The sequence below is a fragment of the Pristis pectinata genome, chromosome 15, assembly GCF_009764475.1.
Source record: "Pristis pectinata isolate sPriPec2 chromosome 15, sPriPec2.1.pri, whole genome shotgun sequence".
Classification (NCBI taxonomy): Eukaryota; Metazoa; Chordata; class Chondrichthyes; order Rhinopristiformes; family Pristidae; genus Pristis; species Pristis pectinata.
In genome coordinates this window covers 22,291,536-22,307,694 of record NC_067419.1, presented here as the reverse complement: position 1 = coordinate 22,307,694, position 16,159 = coordinate 22,291,536, and the positions used below count along the sequence as shown (strand labels likewise).

The 16,159-nt window shown below is 40.0% G+C and overlaps 1 protein-coding gene across 1 annotated transcript in view; it reads right to left on the bottom strand.

The window, feature by feature from the left end:
- Positions 1 to 9,704: 9,704 nt before the first annotated feature.
- LOC127578230 (sodium- and chloride-dependent GABA transporter 1-like) overlaps positions 9,705 to 16,159 on the bottom strand; it is a 34,115-nt gene continuing 27,660 nt past the window's right edge. The window contains exons 13-14 of the mRNA XM_052029980.1: positions 12,216 to 12,383; positions 9,705 to 10,954 (exon numbers count right to left, since the gene is read on the bottom strand). Coding sequence (XP_051885940.1) covers positions 10,850 to 10,954; positions 12,216 to 12,383 — 273 coding nt within the window. The 3' untranslated portion in view covers positions 9,705 to 10,849. The remainder of the gene's footprint in view (positions 10,955 to 12,215; positions 12,384 to 16,159) is intronic.

The following is a 16,159-nucleotide window of genomic DNA, read 5'->3' as shown; positions in this document are numbered from 1 at the left end:
AGTCTGGAAGTCTCTCAGAGCCTCCTTAAGTGTCCAAATGCAGTGGCTCTCTTTAAACTTGCCTTGACTCTCAAAAACATCTGGTAAACATCAGCAGTCTGAACTACGTATGCATGCTGTCACTCAGTCAACCAGTTGCTCCCTCTCACTCCCCGTATTTCATATACGTATTTTCATACAACGTAATCTTACATATATATATAGAGAGAGAGAGACACACACACACAAACACACACACACACACACACACACAGAGCAGAAATCAGGCAAATAGGTACTTGGTATTTAATTACGTAGACTTATGTGGGCAATTTGTACAGCAGTGTCTCATGGTGTATAGATAGATCTACAATCTTTACATTCCAGATCTTGGCAATGGTATGCAAAGCTCCACTTTCTAATGAACCATATTCGTCAGTATTTTTCCTTTCCCACTTTCAAAATACTGAGTGTGAACATGCGTCAACCTCACCTAGATTTTCTCTCATTTCCTGTTTTAATGTCTAGTGTTAATGTCTCTTTCATCCAGACTGCTGCCATGACCGCACAGTCAACAACAGCCCACTTTTCTGACAAGTCCATGGTAAAATCCCTCTGCTGAGGTTTGTGATGTTGCCACAGCACTGACTGTCCTGGCCACAGAGGTCAGAGGTGATATCCTCTGTGACCTATACTGCTGCACAATTTTTACCTGGCGCTCTGGAATTCTGCAATCAAATAAGGGAAGCTGGCCTGAAATTAGCATTTGATCTGGAATTGACAGGGGAAATGGATTTAACACTAGTTTCAAGTGTGGACCCCAGGAGAACTCCAGATCAGCCAAACCATTTTGGCACACGGGTTCTCCAGCCACGGAGTAAACCACACATGATGAATGCCACATCAGACCTGTCAGTGTCTGTTGCGCACAGGAAAAGTGGGTGCTTCGAGAGCAGGTCTTTGCTAAGTTCAGTGACCTCATCAGACATTACAACTGACAATCTTTTCATCCTACTGGAAGCCAGTAGCTTCAGAAAAAAGGGAAAAAAATTACTTATTTTACAATCTAGATTATGGGAATGAACAGCATTGCAAGAAATAGCTTGCTTTGAAATCAGGCAGCAGAATGCATTGGAATAAGCACAAATCCTCAGCACATCTTGTTTTCTCACACAATTCAACCACACTAAAGCCAATCAAAATGAGAAGCAGTCTGGATGACAAGCTTGTGTGCCTGAAGGCAGAAACATTCAATTTTAATGGACTTTGCAAAGTTTTTTTTTCAAATTTCAAGCCTAGGATGATAAAAATGAACTAATAATGATGCCAGAAATCCTCAGAATCCAAGACCACTGAAAAATAATCCTGTTTTCAGCAAATCCAGAGGAACCATACCGACACGTAACAAATCAAAACATTTTAGGTACAAATATCCAATCCATCCCAGAGATACTTAAACATCCAAAGGCAACAATTGATGAACTCTTACGCATCACTGGGTTCAATAAAATAGACAACTCCACTATATAAAAATGGGTTGATTCACCAAGGCTCAGAGACAAAAGAAGCAACAAGCATATCATCCTACGTCCTCTGTTTGACCATGGTGTGAACAAACTCAGCAAGACTCGGGAGCTTCAATAACTATGACAGCTTATTACAATCACATCTCAAGGCTGATTATGGAAGAGTCAACAAACGATGTTGCATCGCAGAACAATCAAGCACCTGCCTCTGCATTGAGGCAAGCAGCTTTAAAACAAATGCCACCAATGTTATATGTATATATTTTCCTGCCTGTTCCCCTTAACTTTTGACTCCCAAAATGTCTAAAATTCTATATTCAATGGCTCCAGCTCTACTGTTCTCTGTGGAAGAGAGTGTCAAAGATTCATGACCCTCCAATAAATGAAATTCCTCTTCATTTCTCTCTTAAGTGGGTGACCCATTATTCAGAATCCATGCAACTTACTTTTAGATACTTTTATGAAGAGAAATATCTTCTCAGCATGTACCCTGTCAAAACTCCTCATAATTTCAAGAAACTACCTCCCATTTTTCTAAAATGAGTATAGGCCTTATCTGCTCAATCTTTCCTCAAAATACATCTCATCTTCCCCAGGAATGATGATTGAGAGTAGACTGTTTGGGTGGCAATTAGTTGACTTGGATTGTCCTTCTTTTGTAACTTCACTGGAACAGCTTGGCCAGAGATGTAGTCAGTTCTGGAGTACAAGTCTTAAGGACTACATTTGGGGTGTTTGAGGTCTTATGCCCTTTGCTATATCCAGTGCTCTCGGTGATTTCTTAATATCAGAGCGAATTCGCAAAGTTTGTCTCTGTTCTGGTAGGGATGTCAGAAGAAAGCAGAAATGGATCACCAATCCTGTTCTTCTGGTTGAACATGACTGCGAATGCTTCAGTCTTGTCTTTGCTGAGTTCTACCAACTTTGAGGGTGGGATGATCTCGGATCCTCCTTCTCCCATCACCTATTTCACTGTCCCCCATCATTCATCACCTGATGTGGCAGAGCTGTTGGTTGTGGGATTGCTGAGCTATGTCAATTGCATGCTTCTTTTCAGCATGCCTGATGTCGTGAGCAGCTTCACCAGGTTTGCCCTCATTATTAAGTACACTGGGTACTGCTCCCAGCATGTTTCTCTTCTGCACTGAACTAGGGTTACTCCCTTGGCTTGGCAGTAAGAGGAGAGTGAGGGATATGCCAGGCCATGAGGTTACAGATGGTGGTGCTGTACATTTCTGCTGCTGCTGATGGTCCAAAGTGACTCAAGGATTTGTAGTTTTGAGCTGCTAAATCTGTATTGCTACCCAACTAGGAATATTGTCGTGCCACACAGCACAACAGAGGGTGTCCTTGGTGTGAAGCCAGTACTTCACCTTCACAAGGACTGTTCCTTGGTCACTTCTACTAATGTTGTTGTGGACAGATGCATCTGCAACAGGTAGATTGGTGAGATCGGTCAAGTGGGTTCACTCACTACTTGGCGCAGACTCAATCTCACAAGATCTCCTAGGAGTCAAGCCAGCTTAGTCAGTGAAAGCGTTAGCAAACTTGGTGATTGACGGAAGTTTCCCATCCAGAGTTCATTATTTTCAGTACTTCTTCCAAGTGCATAGAAGACCATGGATTCATCAGCTGAGGGAGGATGGTGCAGATCATCAGGAGGAGGTCTCCTTATCACGTTTGACTTGATATTATGAGGTCTGGTGACACGGTGGAGGACTCACAGGGCTACACCCTTCCTTCTGGATAGCATTTGCTGCCTTTTCTTGTGGCAGTTTTCCTCCCCTGAAGAATATTGATAAATTAGCTTGGATTTTACGATAATCCAGTAATTAATTATCACCATTACCAAAATTAGTAATGACAAGTAAGATCATAAATCAGATTCACACGTTCGATCTGTCCAGTTCCATCGGGTTAACAAATGGCACATTATACCTATTAATCTGAGATGCATCACTTGTCAAGAATAGTTCTGAGGACAGTATGGGGAATTATAATTAGATTTCCAAAGACCTCCTTTCCATTTTCCGGCAGACTGCTTCTGTGCACGTCAAAATCTGAGGATTTTCATCCTGAGTACACATTGTCCACATAGATCATGGCAGGTGATACTCGTTATTTGTAGAGTTTTTCATTAGTCAGAAATAATATGTTAAATGACGTTGTCTTGAAATTCCTGGGCTTTGAAAAAGTATGAAAAAGAGGGAGGTAACAACAGGGTGGAACAGAGCAGTGCTGGGTTTTGTGCTGTACATATCTCACGTTAAACTCAGCCAAATGTGACTGAGGGCAGGGAAAGCACCAGCTCAATCAGTGCAGGATTTAAGATGGGATGAAGTCGCCCTTCCTCAGTAACAACACAGTAGTTGTGACCTTTATCCTTCATGGATGCGTTCGGAAATCCAGGATTAACTGACAAAGGAGGAGCCTTAAAGGAACCTGCAGCAACTGATGGGTGGGAAAAATGTTTTTATTGTTTTTTCTTTCTTTGTGTCTTCCTGGAATTTTTTTTTGTCTTTCTCAAATCAATTTCTGAACTTCACATCTAGGTCCAACTGGAGAGCACTGCCAGCCTATACATTTGTGCATGTAATCTCTGAAGGCAGCGAAGAATATCTGAAGGATATACAAGAGCAGGCAAAACAGTCAATGCTTGCACCACAGGTCCTTTCAATTACATAACATCAACAATTGCTCATACCTTCTAGAAGATATCTGGTTGTCAGGGTTCAGTGATCCAGAAGATTTTCCTGAATTAGTCTTTGAATTTCATGCTGTGGATTTGGGAAAAGAATAAAAAGAAAACAGCCTGGGTTCTGCCTTCTGATCGGTATGCAGCAATCTCTGTTGAAAATTGTTTGCATATTACTGTTGAGATAGGATGCAGTCAGCTCCAGCTCTGATCCTCCCGATATATTCTTAAACTATGCAGATTCATTTTTACAAAGATAAATATGAAGTGTCAGAAGGCTGCCAATTCCCTGTACAGGGTATCTTAAAATAAGCCCCATCTTCAAAAGACAGAAGAAAACTGGACTAAGATTTGTGTGAATGTTATATTAATTGACATTTAGACAAGACAGCAAAGATAACAATTTAAAAATCAGTCTTGGATAGACAGGTTTTAACCAAAAACATATGGTCCCTCTTTACATCTGCTGATCTGGAGGTCAAATCATCAATATGCTGTTACATTGGAAACATGTGTGACACAGCATGCAGAGTGGAGCTCAACAAAAGTAACTGCAGTCACATCTGTATTTGTTGATTTTGGGTGCAAAGTTTAAGATAAATCTAGATCTTTCCCCTTGCTTTTTGCAAGGCTTCTTGAGTGGAATCACCATTTAAAAGCAGCCATTATCATCTAATCTATATTTAGTACTTATAAAAATATTGTATGACCGATGGAGTTGACATTCTAGTAGGGTGTACCATCGTATGTTACGTGACTGGAAGCCATCACAAGGGAGTTTTCTAAAATCTGAAAATCAATCTCTGGAGTTCAGAAACATTACCAACCTGTCGTTCTGTGAGCAAGTCACTCACACAAGCAATGGATGACCTGGGTCATCAAAGGAAGTAACATTATACTAGCATTGTTTGTCACATTTATATTAAGAAAGTTATTGGGAAAAAAACATTCTGCTGGTATCACTATAAGAGTGTCACAAGGAAAGGTATCTTTTGCAACTAATGCTATCACTATAGGTTTAATGGGAAATATAAACCAGGACCATTTTATAAGGCTGGGGCCTTGTCTTATAGCTTGATCTGAGACATCCACTCCATCTAAACAGAATCCACTGGAAACAAAAGAAATGAGCTGGAGCACCATCAGGAGAATGATATTGCCACATTTTAATCAGCACGCAAGTACGTCAGTTATAGAAATAACATGCAGTTTAATGAAATCAAAGTCATAATCAAGTAGTCTTTAAATAAAATATTCAGCTCAATTTGAATCCTAAATTTACAGAAAAGATGTTTCATGTAAACAAGATCGTGAAGATATCATCAATTAGTTGCAGACATAGGTATGTATGTGCTCTTACACATCAACTTATAAGAAGTGGCCATTTTGTCTTGGAAGGTCCTTTTCCAAAGAACCTGCTTATTATTCACAGCACGAACATGCGGCTCCCCACAAGAACCTTTTCTGGTTCAGATTATTTATAGATCAGAATTTCTGTTCAAAAACATTCTGCAGCTTCCAGTCAGTGAACTATATCCCTCAACATCTGGCTGTGAAACATCAGTTGCACCAGAAACCAGGCTGGATTTCCTCAAGTGAAAGGATACCTCAGCGCAGAAAATCCTGACCTCAGTCTGTGTAAAATTTTCCCCACTGATGCAGTAGAGCCCAAGCATATCAACATGCTTAGCTCTGAGATTCCACGATATCAGGAGCAACTCTGTCTGAGTAGAGGCACTCTTGATGTCATACTGATAGTTTTACCTGCCATGCGTCTGCCATTTTATCAATGTTTGCTTGAAGTCTATTACTATTCTCTTCGTTACAGATTGCGTTTCCATGGGCTGTACCCTTTACAAATTTTTGAAATCAAAACCTGTGTACCTAGGTCGATGTGATTATTACACAGAAACAGTTGTGCCTCTAACATTGACCCCTGGGGAATCCCATTATATACTCCCCATTGTATACTTCCAACCAATCTGATAAACATTCTCTCTTACTCTCTGCTTTCTGTCCCTTTGTCAATTTTGTACTCAAGCCGCCATTGTTCCTTTATTGAGATGGTATTTCCTTTTGCTGATAATTCTATTTTATGTTACTTTGCCAAGTACAACAACAACCATAAGAATATGGGAAACAAAGGCACATCCTGACGTAGGAACAGGAGAAATTTACTTGGCCACTCAGGTATGTTTCCCCACTCACTGAGATGAGTCCTGATCAGCTATCTAACTTCAGATACCCACCTTTTCCCCACAGCCCTTAAAAACTTTGGTTAAGACAAACCAATCAACCTCAGATCTAAAATTGCACTTGACCAAGGATCAATTACCATTATCAGCACTACCTCAACAATCATTTTGATTATTTCGTCAAAGAACTTGATCAAGTTTGTCAAACTTGATTTAGCTTTCGCACATCTAAGCTAACTTTCATTTATTAGCACGCATTCTTCCAAACTCCAATTAATTTTATCCTGGATAACTGACAAAGTTTTCCCTCCACCAATGCTTGACTGAGTGACCTGTAGTTTCCAGGCTTATTCCTCTCCAATCTTATAAACAGGAATGCAACATCTGTAATTCAGTGCTCTGGTATCTCTCCATATTCAAAGAAAATTGGGCATGTAAGAAAGAATAGGTTAGAGGGAAATAATTGTGGGAATGTGATTGATGGGATTGCTCTGCAACCTGGCAAGGACTTAAGGGGCTGATTGGCCTTCTTCTATGTTGTAAGGAAATATGATACGAGAGTGTAGCCAGAACCTCTGTAATCCCCATCCTTTCTTCTCTTGGTAGCCTTAAGGTACATCCCATCTCTATTAAGTGACTTTTTCTATATTGAGCATTGCTATTCATCTAAGTACCACCTCTTTATATGTTTGTATACTATCGAACATTGCTATGTCCTCCTCCTTTACTGTTATATTAATTGCACCTTCTTCTAAGTGAAGACAGATACAAAGTACTCATTTGGTACCTTAGACATTCCATCTGCCTCCTTAGGGTCTTCTCCTTTTTAGCTCCTAAGATGTCCTTCTCTTAACTACCCCTTTATCTATTTATAAGTGACTTTTAGGTTTCCTTATATGTTGTTCAGTAACATATTTAATTACTCCCCTCTTCATACTGCCCCTCTTCTTCCTATTTGTAGATCTCTCTGTGCATTCAACTTGGCGTTGTACTCGAACGTATTAGAAACCTTTTTTTGTCTCATTTTAACTATATTGTTTAGTAATCCAAGGAATTTCAGCATTGCCTGCTTGGCTTCCACGATCATGGGAGTGAATCTACTCTATACCAACACTGTCTCCTTTTTGCATGGCTCTGCCAGTTTTTGTAAATGACTTTATAGCTCCAAATACTTTGAAATACAGAAGTAAATGTTAATAAACTCATACGAAAAGTGCGGTCTATGCCTAAGTAAAGGCCTAGTTTATCTGAATGAGGGAAGTGGCCCCAACCCTATTCTCACCCTATGCCTTTGTCACATTTTTCCTTCCCCCACTCAGGGAACCTTAGGCCAAATAAAATACTCCCACGCTATCCTGACCACACTCAGCTCATTCAACACAAACTAAAAATAGGAAGTGGGGATTTTTATGCTCACATGAAGCTGAATGAAATAAAGCATGGAATAAGGGAAAATACTGAGCTCATTGAGCACACTTCTCTCACATTGGATGTGTCATTTGCACCATCCTGGGCTCCTATGGAATTATGCTCCTGACTCCCAAATGATTAAAGAGGACAAAGATGCTTTCAAAGTGTAAGCTACAGCTATGGAAAACCACTAGGCAAGAACCTTGGACTATGCTGTTCTGTTTTCTGAGCACTGAAGAACAATTTACAAGGGAACTGATAAAGGCAAATCTAAGCTAAATCTAAAACAAATTGTTCACATTAGAAGCTAGTAGCCCAAGCCTACATGATAAGATAACAGCAAAGAAATCTGGTTCAAGTGTCTGGGCAGTAATGTGAGCATGCTCCAGGCATCCATTCAGGTAATGATCATGTGGCTGATCACATGCTCAAGCCAGGGGACAATGAAGGTAAGGAGCAGGAGGTATGAACTTCAGTACTGTAGTCACAAGAATTGAATCTACTCACTTGGAGGAGTCAATTTAGTCAATTGAACTCAGGAAGGTACGTTTGGCCAAGAATGACAATCTTCGGAACATTCTTACATAGAAACAATCAGCTAAGCTGGGGTCTGTGCATAGAATAGTTGAAGTGATTTGTAATCGTGGTAAAAGAAGAGTCGTAGAGCAATATAGCATAGAAACAGGCCCTTTGGCCCAACTCATCCATGCTGACCATGGTGCCCACCAAGCTAGGTCCCATTTGCCCACAATTGTCCCATATTCCTCTAAACCCCTCTGAGCAATGTACTTATCCAAATATCTTTTAAATGTTGTTATTATACCTGCCTCAAACACAGTTTCTGGCAGCTCATTCCATATACGCACCACCTGCTGCATGAAGACGTTGCCCCTCAGATCCCCTTTAAATCTTTCACCTCTTACCTTAAACCTATGCCCTCTAATTTTTAGTTCCCTTTCCATGGGAAAAAGACTGTGTGTTCACCCTATCTATACCCTTCATGACTTTATAAACCTCTGCCTCCTCAGTGAGGCCTCCTTTAGACATTTTTTGTAACACAGGGGCCCGAATAAAGTAATTTGTTTAAGGAATCCTCGTCATTTGTCTTCTTTAAGGACAGAAGGATTGGAAAAGACTCTATTCCTGCACTCTGTCTACTCATCCCAGTTCTGGAAAGGTTCTTCCTGTCATCCAATGACAGCCAAACAAAACTGCAGTCTCTGTATCTGCATGCCGACTGCATGATAGCCTATTTATATTTCAGTTGATATTGTAGAATGAGGTCAAAACTTGCTTTCCACTTTCTCTGGGAAAGTTCCTCAAATCCAGTTTTGTCCAACTATCGGCTCTGATATTTCTCCCCACTTCAGATGTTCCCACAGATTTCCCCACTGATCTAAAATATTAACTCAATTTCTAGCATACATAGTGTTTTGCTTTTGCCTAAATATCATTTTTGTCATTAAAAATTCCAGCACTGTTGTTAATCCCTATTTTTGAGCTTCTTGCTCTATTTCATCATTTCCTGAATTATTTTGATTCACTTGATCCTTTAAGTGGAAGAATGTTTGCTATGTCGTAAAGGAATTCATGGCTCTCTTTCACTATTTGCTGCCAAGTGCTAATCTTTCAAGTATTGCGTTGTAGTTCGATTCCCAAAGTCATGCAGAGAAAGAAAACATTGCTCTCAATCTGGTATGTTATTGTATTCAGATAAATTTATTTATCATTTCTTTACATTTTTAAATTCAGATTAAAAAAAAACAACTAATCCAAATACTCAATCACTGGATCTCTAATTTGGGGGCCTTGTGAAAGTGCCACTAGACATTCCCATTGTAGGTTACCAGGAGGGTTCGGTAAACTTTATAGTGTATGTTGATGGGTCATATAAAGAAAGCTGCATGGAATGGCTACTAATTAGAATTTCCTTTTATATGGTGCCTTTTATATCCTCTGTGTATCTAAACTCAGTTCACAACCATTCAGACATTTCTGATGAATTATTTTTAAACAAAAATATATTTATTTTAGTTTTGGTTAAAAGCTCCATGTATCAATAAAATTCTCTATGAATCTGTTCTTGGTGGCATTGCTTGTAGAAACAAGACTAGCTAGAGTTTCAGAAGTCTTCACTTCTTTGGATAGGTCAGTTAGGTTGCTAAATATCACCTGATCCACCAGTTGCCAGGCAGCACATCAATCAATATGGCACTCTCAGGTGCTAACTGATTTACTGTGCATTTCTAACGTTTCCCTATTTGATTTCAGATTTCCAGTGTTTGTATTTCTAAACTTTTATTTTGTCAGCAGCTAATCAGCCTTGCTGCCTCTGTCACAGATTCCTGTAAACACCATAACAGGAAACATGTATTCTCTTGTTTACGGCAACATAAATATATGTCAACATCTACTTCATTAACTTACTCATTTTCTTCTTTTGAGAGCAAACATCTAAATATGTGTTTGTCTATGCTCAAGGCATTCAGCTGGAACATAATATTTTCCTGAATGTCTGATCTCTTTTGTATCATAGGGAAAAGTCATAATTGAGTGCCAAGAATGAAACAAAAGAGCGAATGAGGAGAAGCCCATTTATACATCCTCAGAAGAGCAAAAGACAATCTAACTGTTCTTAAGCCCTGCTAATATTAGAGAATGTTCACAAGGCTCACAGCAGATGGTTATCCACGGGGATGTTTGGATTATCTCCAAGTCCTTTGGTGGTAACAATCATATCTGTAAAAAGTGAGAACAAATATCCTCACAGTGTAGAGCACCTCTATCGGGTAGATTGACAATGTAACAGGAAAGAGGGAATTAGTTTTATTCACAATACTATGGCACAGTGTGAAAATTGATGTTTAATGCTTACCAGGTAGAATTCATCAAAACCATATTTTTGTAACTGAAACCAGTTCAGTAGGACAAACCCCAATTTAACTATGCAATCTAATTCAATGTGTGGATTACTGTGAAATAGCAAAAGTGGGGAGGGGTTGGTGGTGGATGGAATAAAGCTGTTTTCTTACACAGATAAACCCTTAAACAGTGTCATCATCAAAGCTTCTGCTGAGGGACTGGGTGGCTTGCAGCCCATTGTTGTGAATTATGACCTCTTGCCTGGGTTGTATCATTACTAGTAAACGCTAGAACAAGGAGAGAAAGAGAGAGAGAGAGAGAAAATGTTACAAAAAGAAACTACTGTTAATAATGAACTTTTCAAACATTGTGTCCTGATTAAACAAGACAAACATTGGAGCCAAAGTATATAATAGGGAAAGAAAGCACATCTTTGTTTACCAACTTGGTGTAATAAAACCAAAGTTATTGACATTTCAGTCAAGATCAGTGCATGCCTTTAGAAAATATCATTCCCTTTACACATAAACAGGCTTAAAAACATTATAAAAATGCAAACAATAGCGATAGTTCTTCACAATACACTTCCTTTGAATGAATCTACAAAGTAAAAGAGTGAACCTGTACCTATATCACTGAGTTGCATTCCTTTAACCCTGTATAATAATGCAACTATCATAAAGAACAGGTGCAATCCCTTCAGCTTTCCAACACCTAAAGTAAACTGGGCAGCAATCCTGAAAAATTAAGGCAATTGCCTCCAGTGTAGTGCTACCTCTACATCAGTTCTGCACATAACTGCTTCCCTAAAGCAGGATCGCTGAGTCAAACTTTGTCAATCTACTGTATGCCCTCATGTAGTACATACATATACAGGCAACCCCCAGGTTATGATAGGGTTCTGTTCCTGAGAACTGTTCATAACCTGAACTGTTCATAAGTTGGAAATGAACAAAGATAGTGTGTGGGAGAGGATCATAGAAACAGCTGAGATGGGTGAGCAATCAGGCATGGAAAGAATAGCTGTCAGCCAGCCTCACTGATTCGGTGAGTAAGTGAGTGAGTCTGCTCAGCACTCCCAGCTCTGCTGAACTCAACCCAGCTCCCGATAGTTGCGGCTCGGGGCTTGGGGAGAGAAGGCACGTGGAAGTGCCCCATTCCCAACCGGCAGAAGATTCCTGCAACCCTGCAGCAGCCGGCAAATCCGTCCCCATCCATCCCGCTGGTCTCCCAAATGCTCATTTGTATGTATGGCTTGTCCATAAATCGGGCGTTCCTAACCTGGGGAGAACCTTTATATTTGTGTAATGTAACCACTTAGAATGATTATTACAGCATCATGCATTTCTGGTTGGTTCGAATACTGCCTGAGTTATTCCCTGCTGGTCATTTAATACTTAAGGGCCCTCAGCACCAGTCAAGGTTAGAATGTAGCTCACACATGAGTGAAAAAGCAGTTGCTTTAATTTACTTCGATGAAGTAATGTGATAACCAGAGTTAGTGTAAGTATGAAGTCTGGTGCTATATTCCAGATGGTTTCTCCATACCTGTATGAGTGTTCCTTTGGTGGTGAAAAACATATAGACCATGTATCCTGGGATAAAGACCATGGAGGAGACTGCCATGAACCAGCCAATCCCCTGCCCCCATTTGGGGTAAATGTAATCCCCAAGGGTCAATGGTGACATTTCAACAACACTGAAGAGAAATACTCCCTAGAAAGTGGGGACAAAACAGTATTAGGAGATAAATCCATCATGGTCATGATCCAAGTATCAATGTAGAGGATATGCCTTTTGCAAATCAATGGGACCAGTGCTAGTACTCTGCGGTCCTCTACTTCTATATTTCAATTCATTAACCACATTGAACTGAATTATGAGGCAGCGTATAATGCATTTCTGTTATTATATAGCAAACTCAGAGCTACCAGTTGGATACAGTCACTTATCTTTGTGTTGTTTATGGGATCTTGCTATGTTCACATTGATGGTAGCATTTCCTGGATTATAACAACAACTGCATATCAGAAATACGAAGCACTTCAGGGCATACTGAAGGGATAACAAAAGCATTGTAAATTCAAGATTCTCCCTCTACTTATTTACCTATCAAGTAACTCAGAAGAGAGGAATTTATAGTGCACCATGATACTTGGGCACCAACTGGACATATGCAACTGTGAGCTCAACCGAGCTAGCTCTGACTGAAAGTCTGAAGGGAATTGCAAGAGTTCAGCCCCTCCCAGGTAAGCCTCAGACTTAAAGTAGACCACTATAAGTCTGGAATGTGCTCAGTGACAGATGCTCCAGCACAACTGTCACTATGCTCCAATGATCGTTACTCCACCTGGAGTCCAGTGGTGGACTCCAGTCATGCCAAGGTTCCCCAGCATTACACTGGGGAATCTGTCTCTCCGGTGCTGCACCATCCACAGCTGGTGTATCCAAATTGGGTTCCCTGTTATGTAGATTAAATGGAAAAAGTGAGTGAGACAAGATTAAATTACTTTTACTTTTAATGTCTTAAATTATTAGCGTGTTTTAATCTATTTTAATTCATTTTAATTTTCATAATTTTTCTCTTTTAATTATTTAAAGGACACTTAAATTTATTAAACGAGTCTAAATATCATTGCAAAGCCTTAACAACGTTGATAGGAGCTGAGGCTCCACTTTTAGTCTTGCCTCATATCAAATGCTGTCGGGGCATTCTGTAGATGGGCTTCAGGACTGAGGTCTGCTGATCACTGAGGCCTTGTTGTGTCTCACTGGACACCTCACGGGTGCAGGAAAGGTCTTCATCTCATTTCTGACCCAAGTAATTGTAGGCAAGTGGTACTTGTGAGTCTGGGTAGAGGGCCAAATCTAACATGATTCAGCCCAGTAATGGCATTACACTATTTATGCCATTGTTCACTGGCATTTTTGGGTTAGCGAGTAACTTCTACGTTTTAAAAAGGACATAAGATTTGTGAGGACAAGGCACATGAGGGTGAGGAGGATTTTCGGAGCTGTTCCAGTGATGTTACTTTTCATTGTGTACACCAGCACTATGAAGGCAAAGCATTAGATGGTGTAAAAACAAAAAACGCCTATTGGGAACAAGTTTGTTTAACTAGATACAGAGTAGCCTTCTAAATTATTTACAGTTATATATTCACATTGGGAATTAAGAGAATGCTATCAAAGCATTCCAGGAATTTTTGACTATCTAATGAATAACAGAAGTCATTTCAGTATGTATTTCCTGCCAATAAAGAATAGTAAAATGTACTTGGCATGTTAAAGCTATCTACAGGCAGATCATTGCTGCCACTCTAACATTTTACTCATTCTAAATCCGGTGCTGAAGTCCTGAAAATTGGACAACCTGGATAGATTGGATCAGTTGCAGTTGGGCATCAAGTGACCAATCTACATTCTGTTAAGGACATCATATTCACATGCACTGGTTTTTAAAACCTATCTTCCTCCCTAATTTTCCCTTCCTTTCCTGAAATCACTGGTAGCCCAGGGCAATGGTTCAATCAGCACAACTTTACCTGTAAATCATCTTTACTGTTGCAAATAAATACCAAGGTGAAGTCAAACAAAAAAATTAATGCAGAGCAACGCAAGAAGAGATTATTGTAGATCACCAAAAGCTTGGTCAAAGAGGAAGGATCTATTGGTCAATTTAGATGTTAACATGGTTTTGAGAGGGAAATTTATTAGATGATTTAATTATAGCAGAGTGGATGAAGGAGAATCAGTAGGTGTAGCATATTTGATATCCAAAAGGCATTCAGTCAGCTATAACATGAAAGGCTTTTGCACAAGGCAACAACTCATGACATTGGGGGTATTTTATGTGGAGAAACGTAACATTATGCACTCTGGGGGGAAGAAACTAAGAGTATTGTTTAAATGGTGCAGGGGTATCTGGGTTTCCTCAGTCCACGAAACACAGAAATGTAGGAGAGCAAATAACAGGAAAAGTCTTTATTCCAAAAGGAATTGAGTATGAAAGCGGGGATTTCTTGCTATAGTTATACAGGGCATTGATGAGACCATATCCTGAGTACTGTGTATATTTTTGTCTCTTTATTTAAACTGGGATATACAGGGATACACTTGCAATACCTGTTCAGAGAAAGTTCACTGTATTCCCTTCCAGGATGAGGAGACTTATGTGGAAAAACTGAACAGGATGACCTATACTCACTCACTGGAATATGCATTGGAAGAATGAGAGATGATCTATTGAAATGTGTAAGGTTCTGAAAGGGCTTGATAAGGTAGATACTGAGAGGACATTTGTCCTCCTCAGGGAACCTAAGGCTAGAGGTAGATTGTTTCAAGTCAAGATATAGCACATTTAAGACAGAGGTGAGGAGGAATTTCTTCTCTCAGATGGTTGCGAAGCTTCAGAATTTTCTGTCCCAGAGAGCTGTGGAGGCTGAATCATTGAGTTTATTGATGGCTGAGATGGCCAGATTTTTGGGCTAATGGGGAGTCAAGGATAATGGGGAATGGGCAGGAAAATAGAATGGAGGTCAGGATTAGCTATGTTATAATCTTATTGAATGTCAGAACTGGATTAAGGGGCCATATATCCTACTCTTAGTCATGTGTCATGTTCTTAGAGTCTCCTAAGGGAGGAAAGAGGGGTAGAACGGTTAGAGGTTTAAAGATGGAATTCCACTATTCTGGAACTTTGCAGTTGGAAGTAAGGCTGCCAATGGCAGAGTGATTCAATTCAGAATGAAAAAAGAGCCACAAGCATTGTGGGCTTGTAGTGATTACAGCAATTTGGGGGGGGGGGGGGGTTGGGGGGGGGTGTGGGTGGCTAAGACTTCTGAGCAATTCAGAAACAAGGATGAAAATCTTAAAACTAAAGTATTCTTTAATACAGAATCAATGTAGAGCACCAGCTAAAGAGGTGATGGATTGTCAGGTTTCGGTGAAAATTAGGACACAAGCTGTAGAGTTGTGGATCTTCTGAAATTTAAGGAGATTAGAATGAATGAAACTAACTGGGATTACATTGGATGAGTCGAGTCAAGGAGTTACAAAGGCCAGGGTGCGGAATTCAGCTGAGTTGAAATGGGACAGTCCATAATGTTAAGGAGGTGGAAACAGGAGGCCTTTGTGATCTCCCAGAAATGGGGTCCAAAGGTAACAAACACTGCAACTCAGGCTCAGATGCTGCCACAGAGAGAAAGATGGAATTGGTCACCTGAGAATGAAATGTGTGACAGGAGTCAAAGATTACAGATTTGGCTTTCCCAACATTTAGTTTGAAAAAATTTCTCCTTATTCAGTGCTGGATGTTCAGCAAACAAGCAACTAATTTAAAGATGATGACAGGGTCAAGGGGAGTTGTTGTGACTTGAAATTAAATATCATCAGAGCATATGTAGAACCTGACACCATTTTTGAAGGACATTGCCAAGGCACAACATGTAGATAAAGAATAGGAAGGGGTCAAAGGTGGATCCTTAGCATAT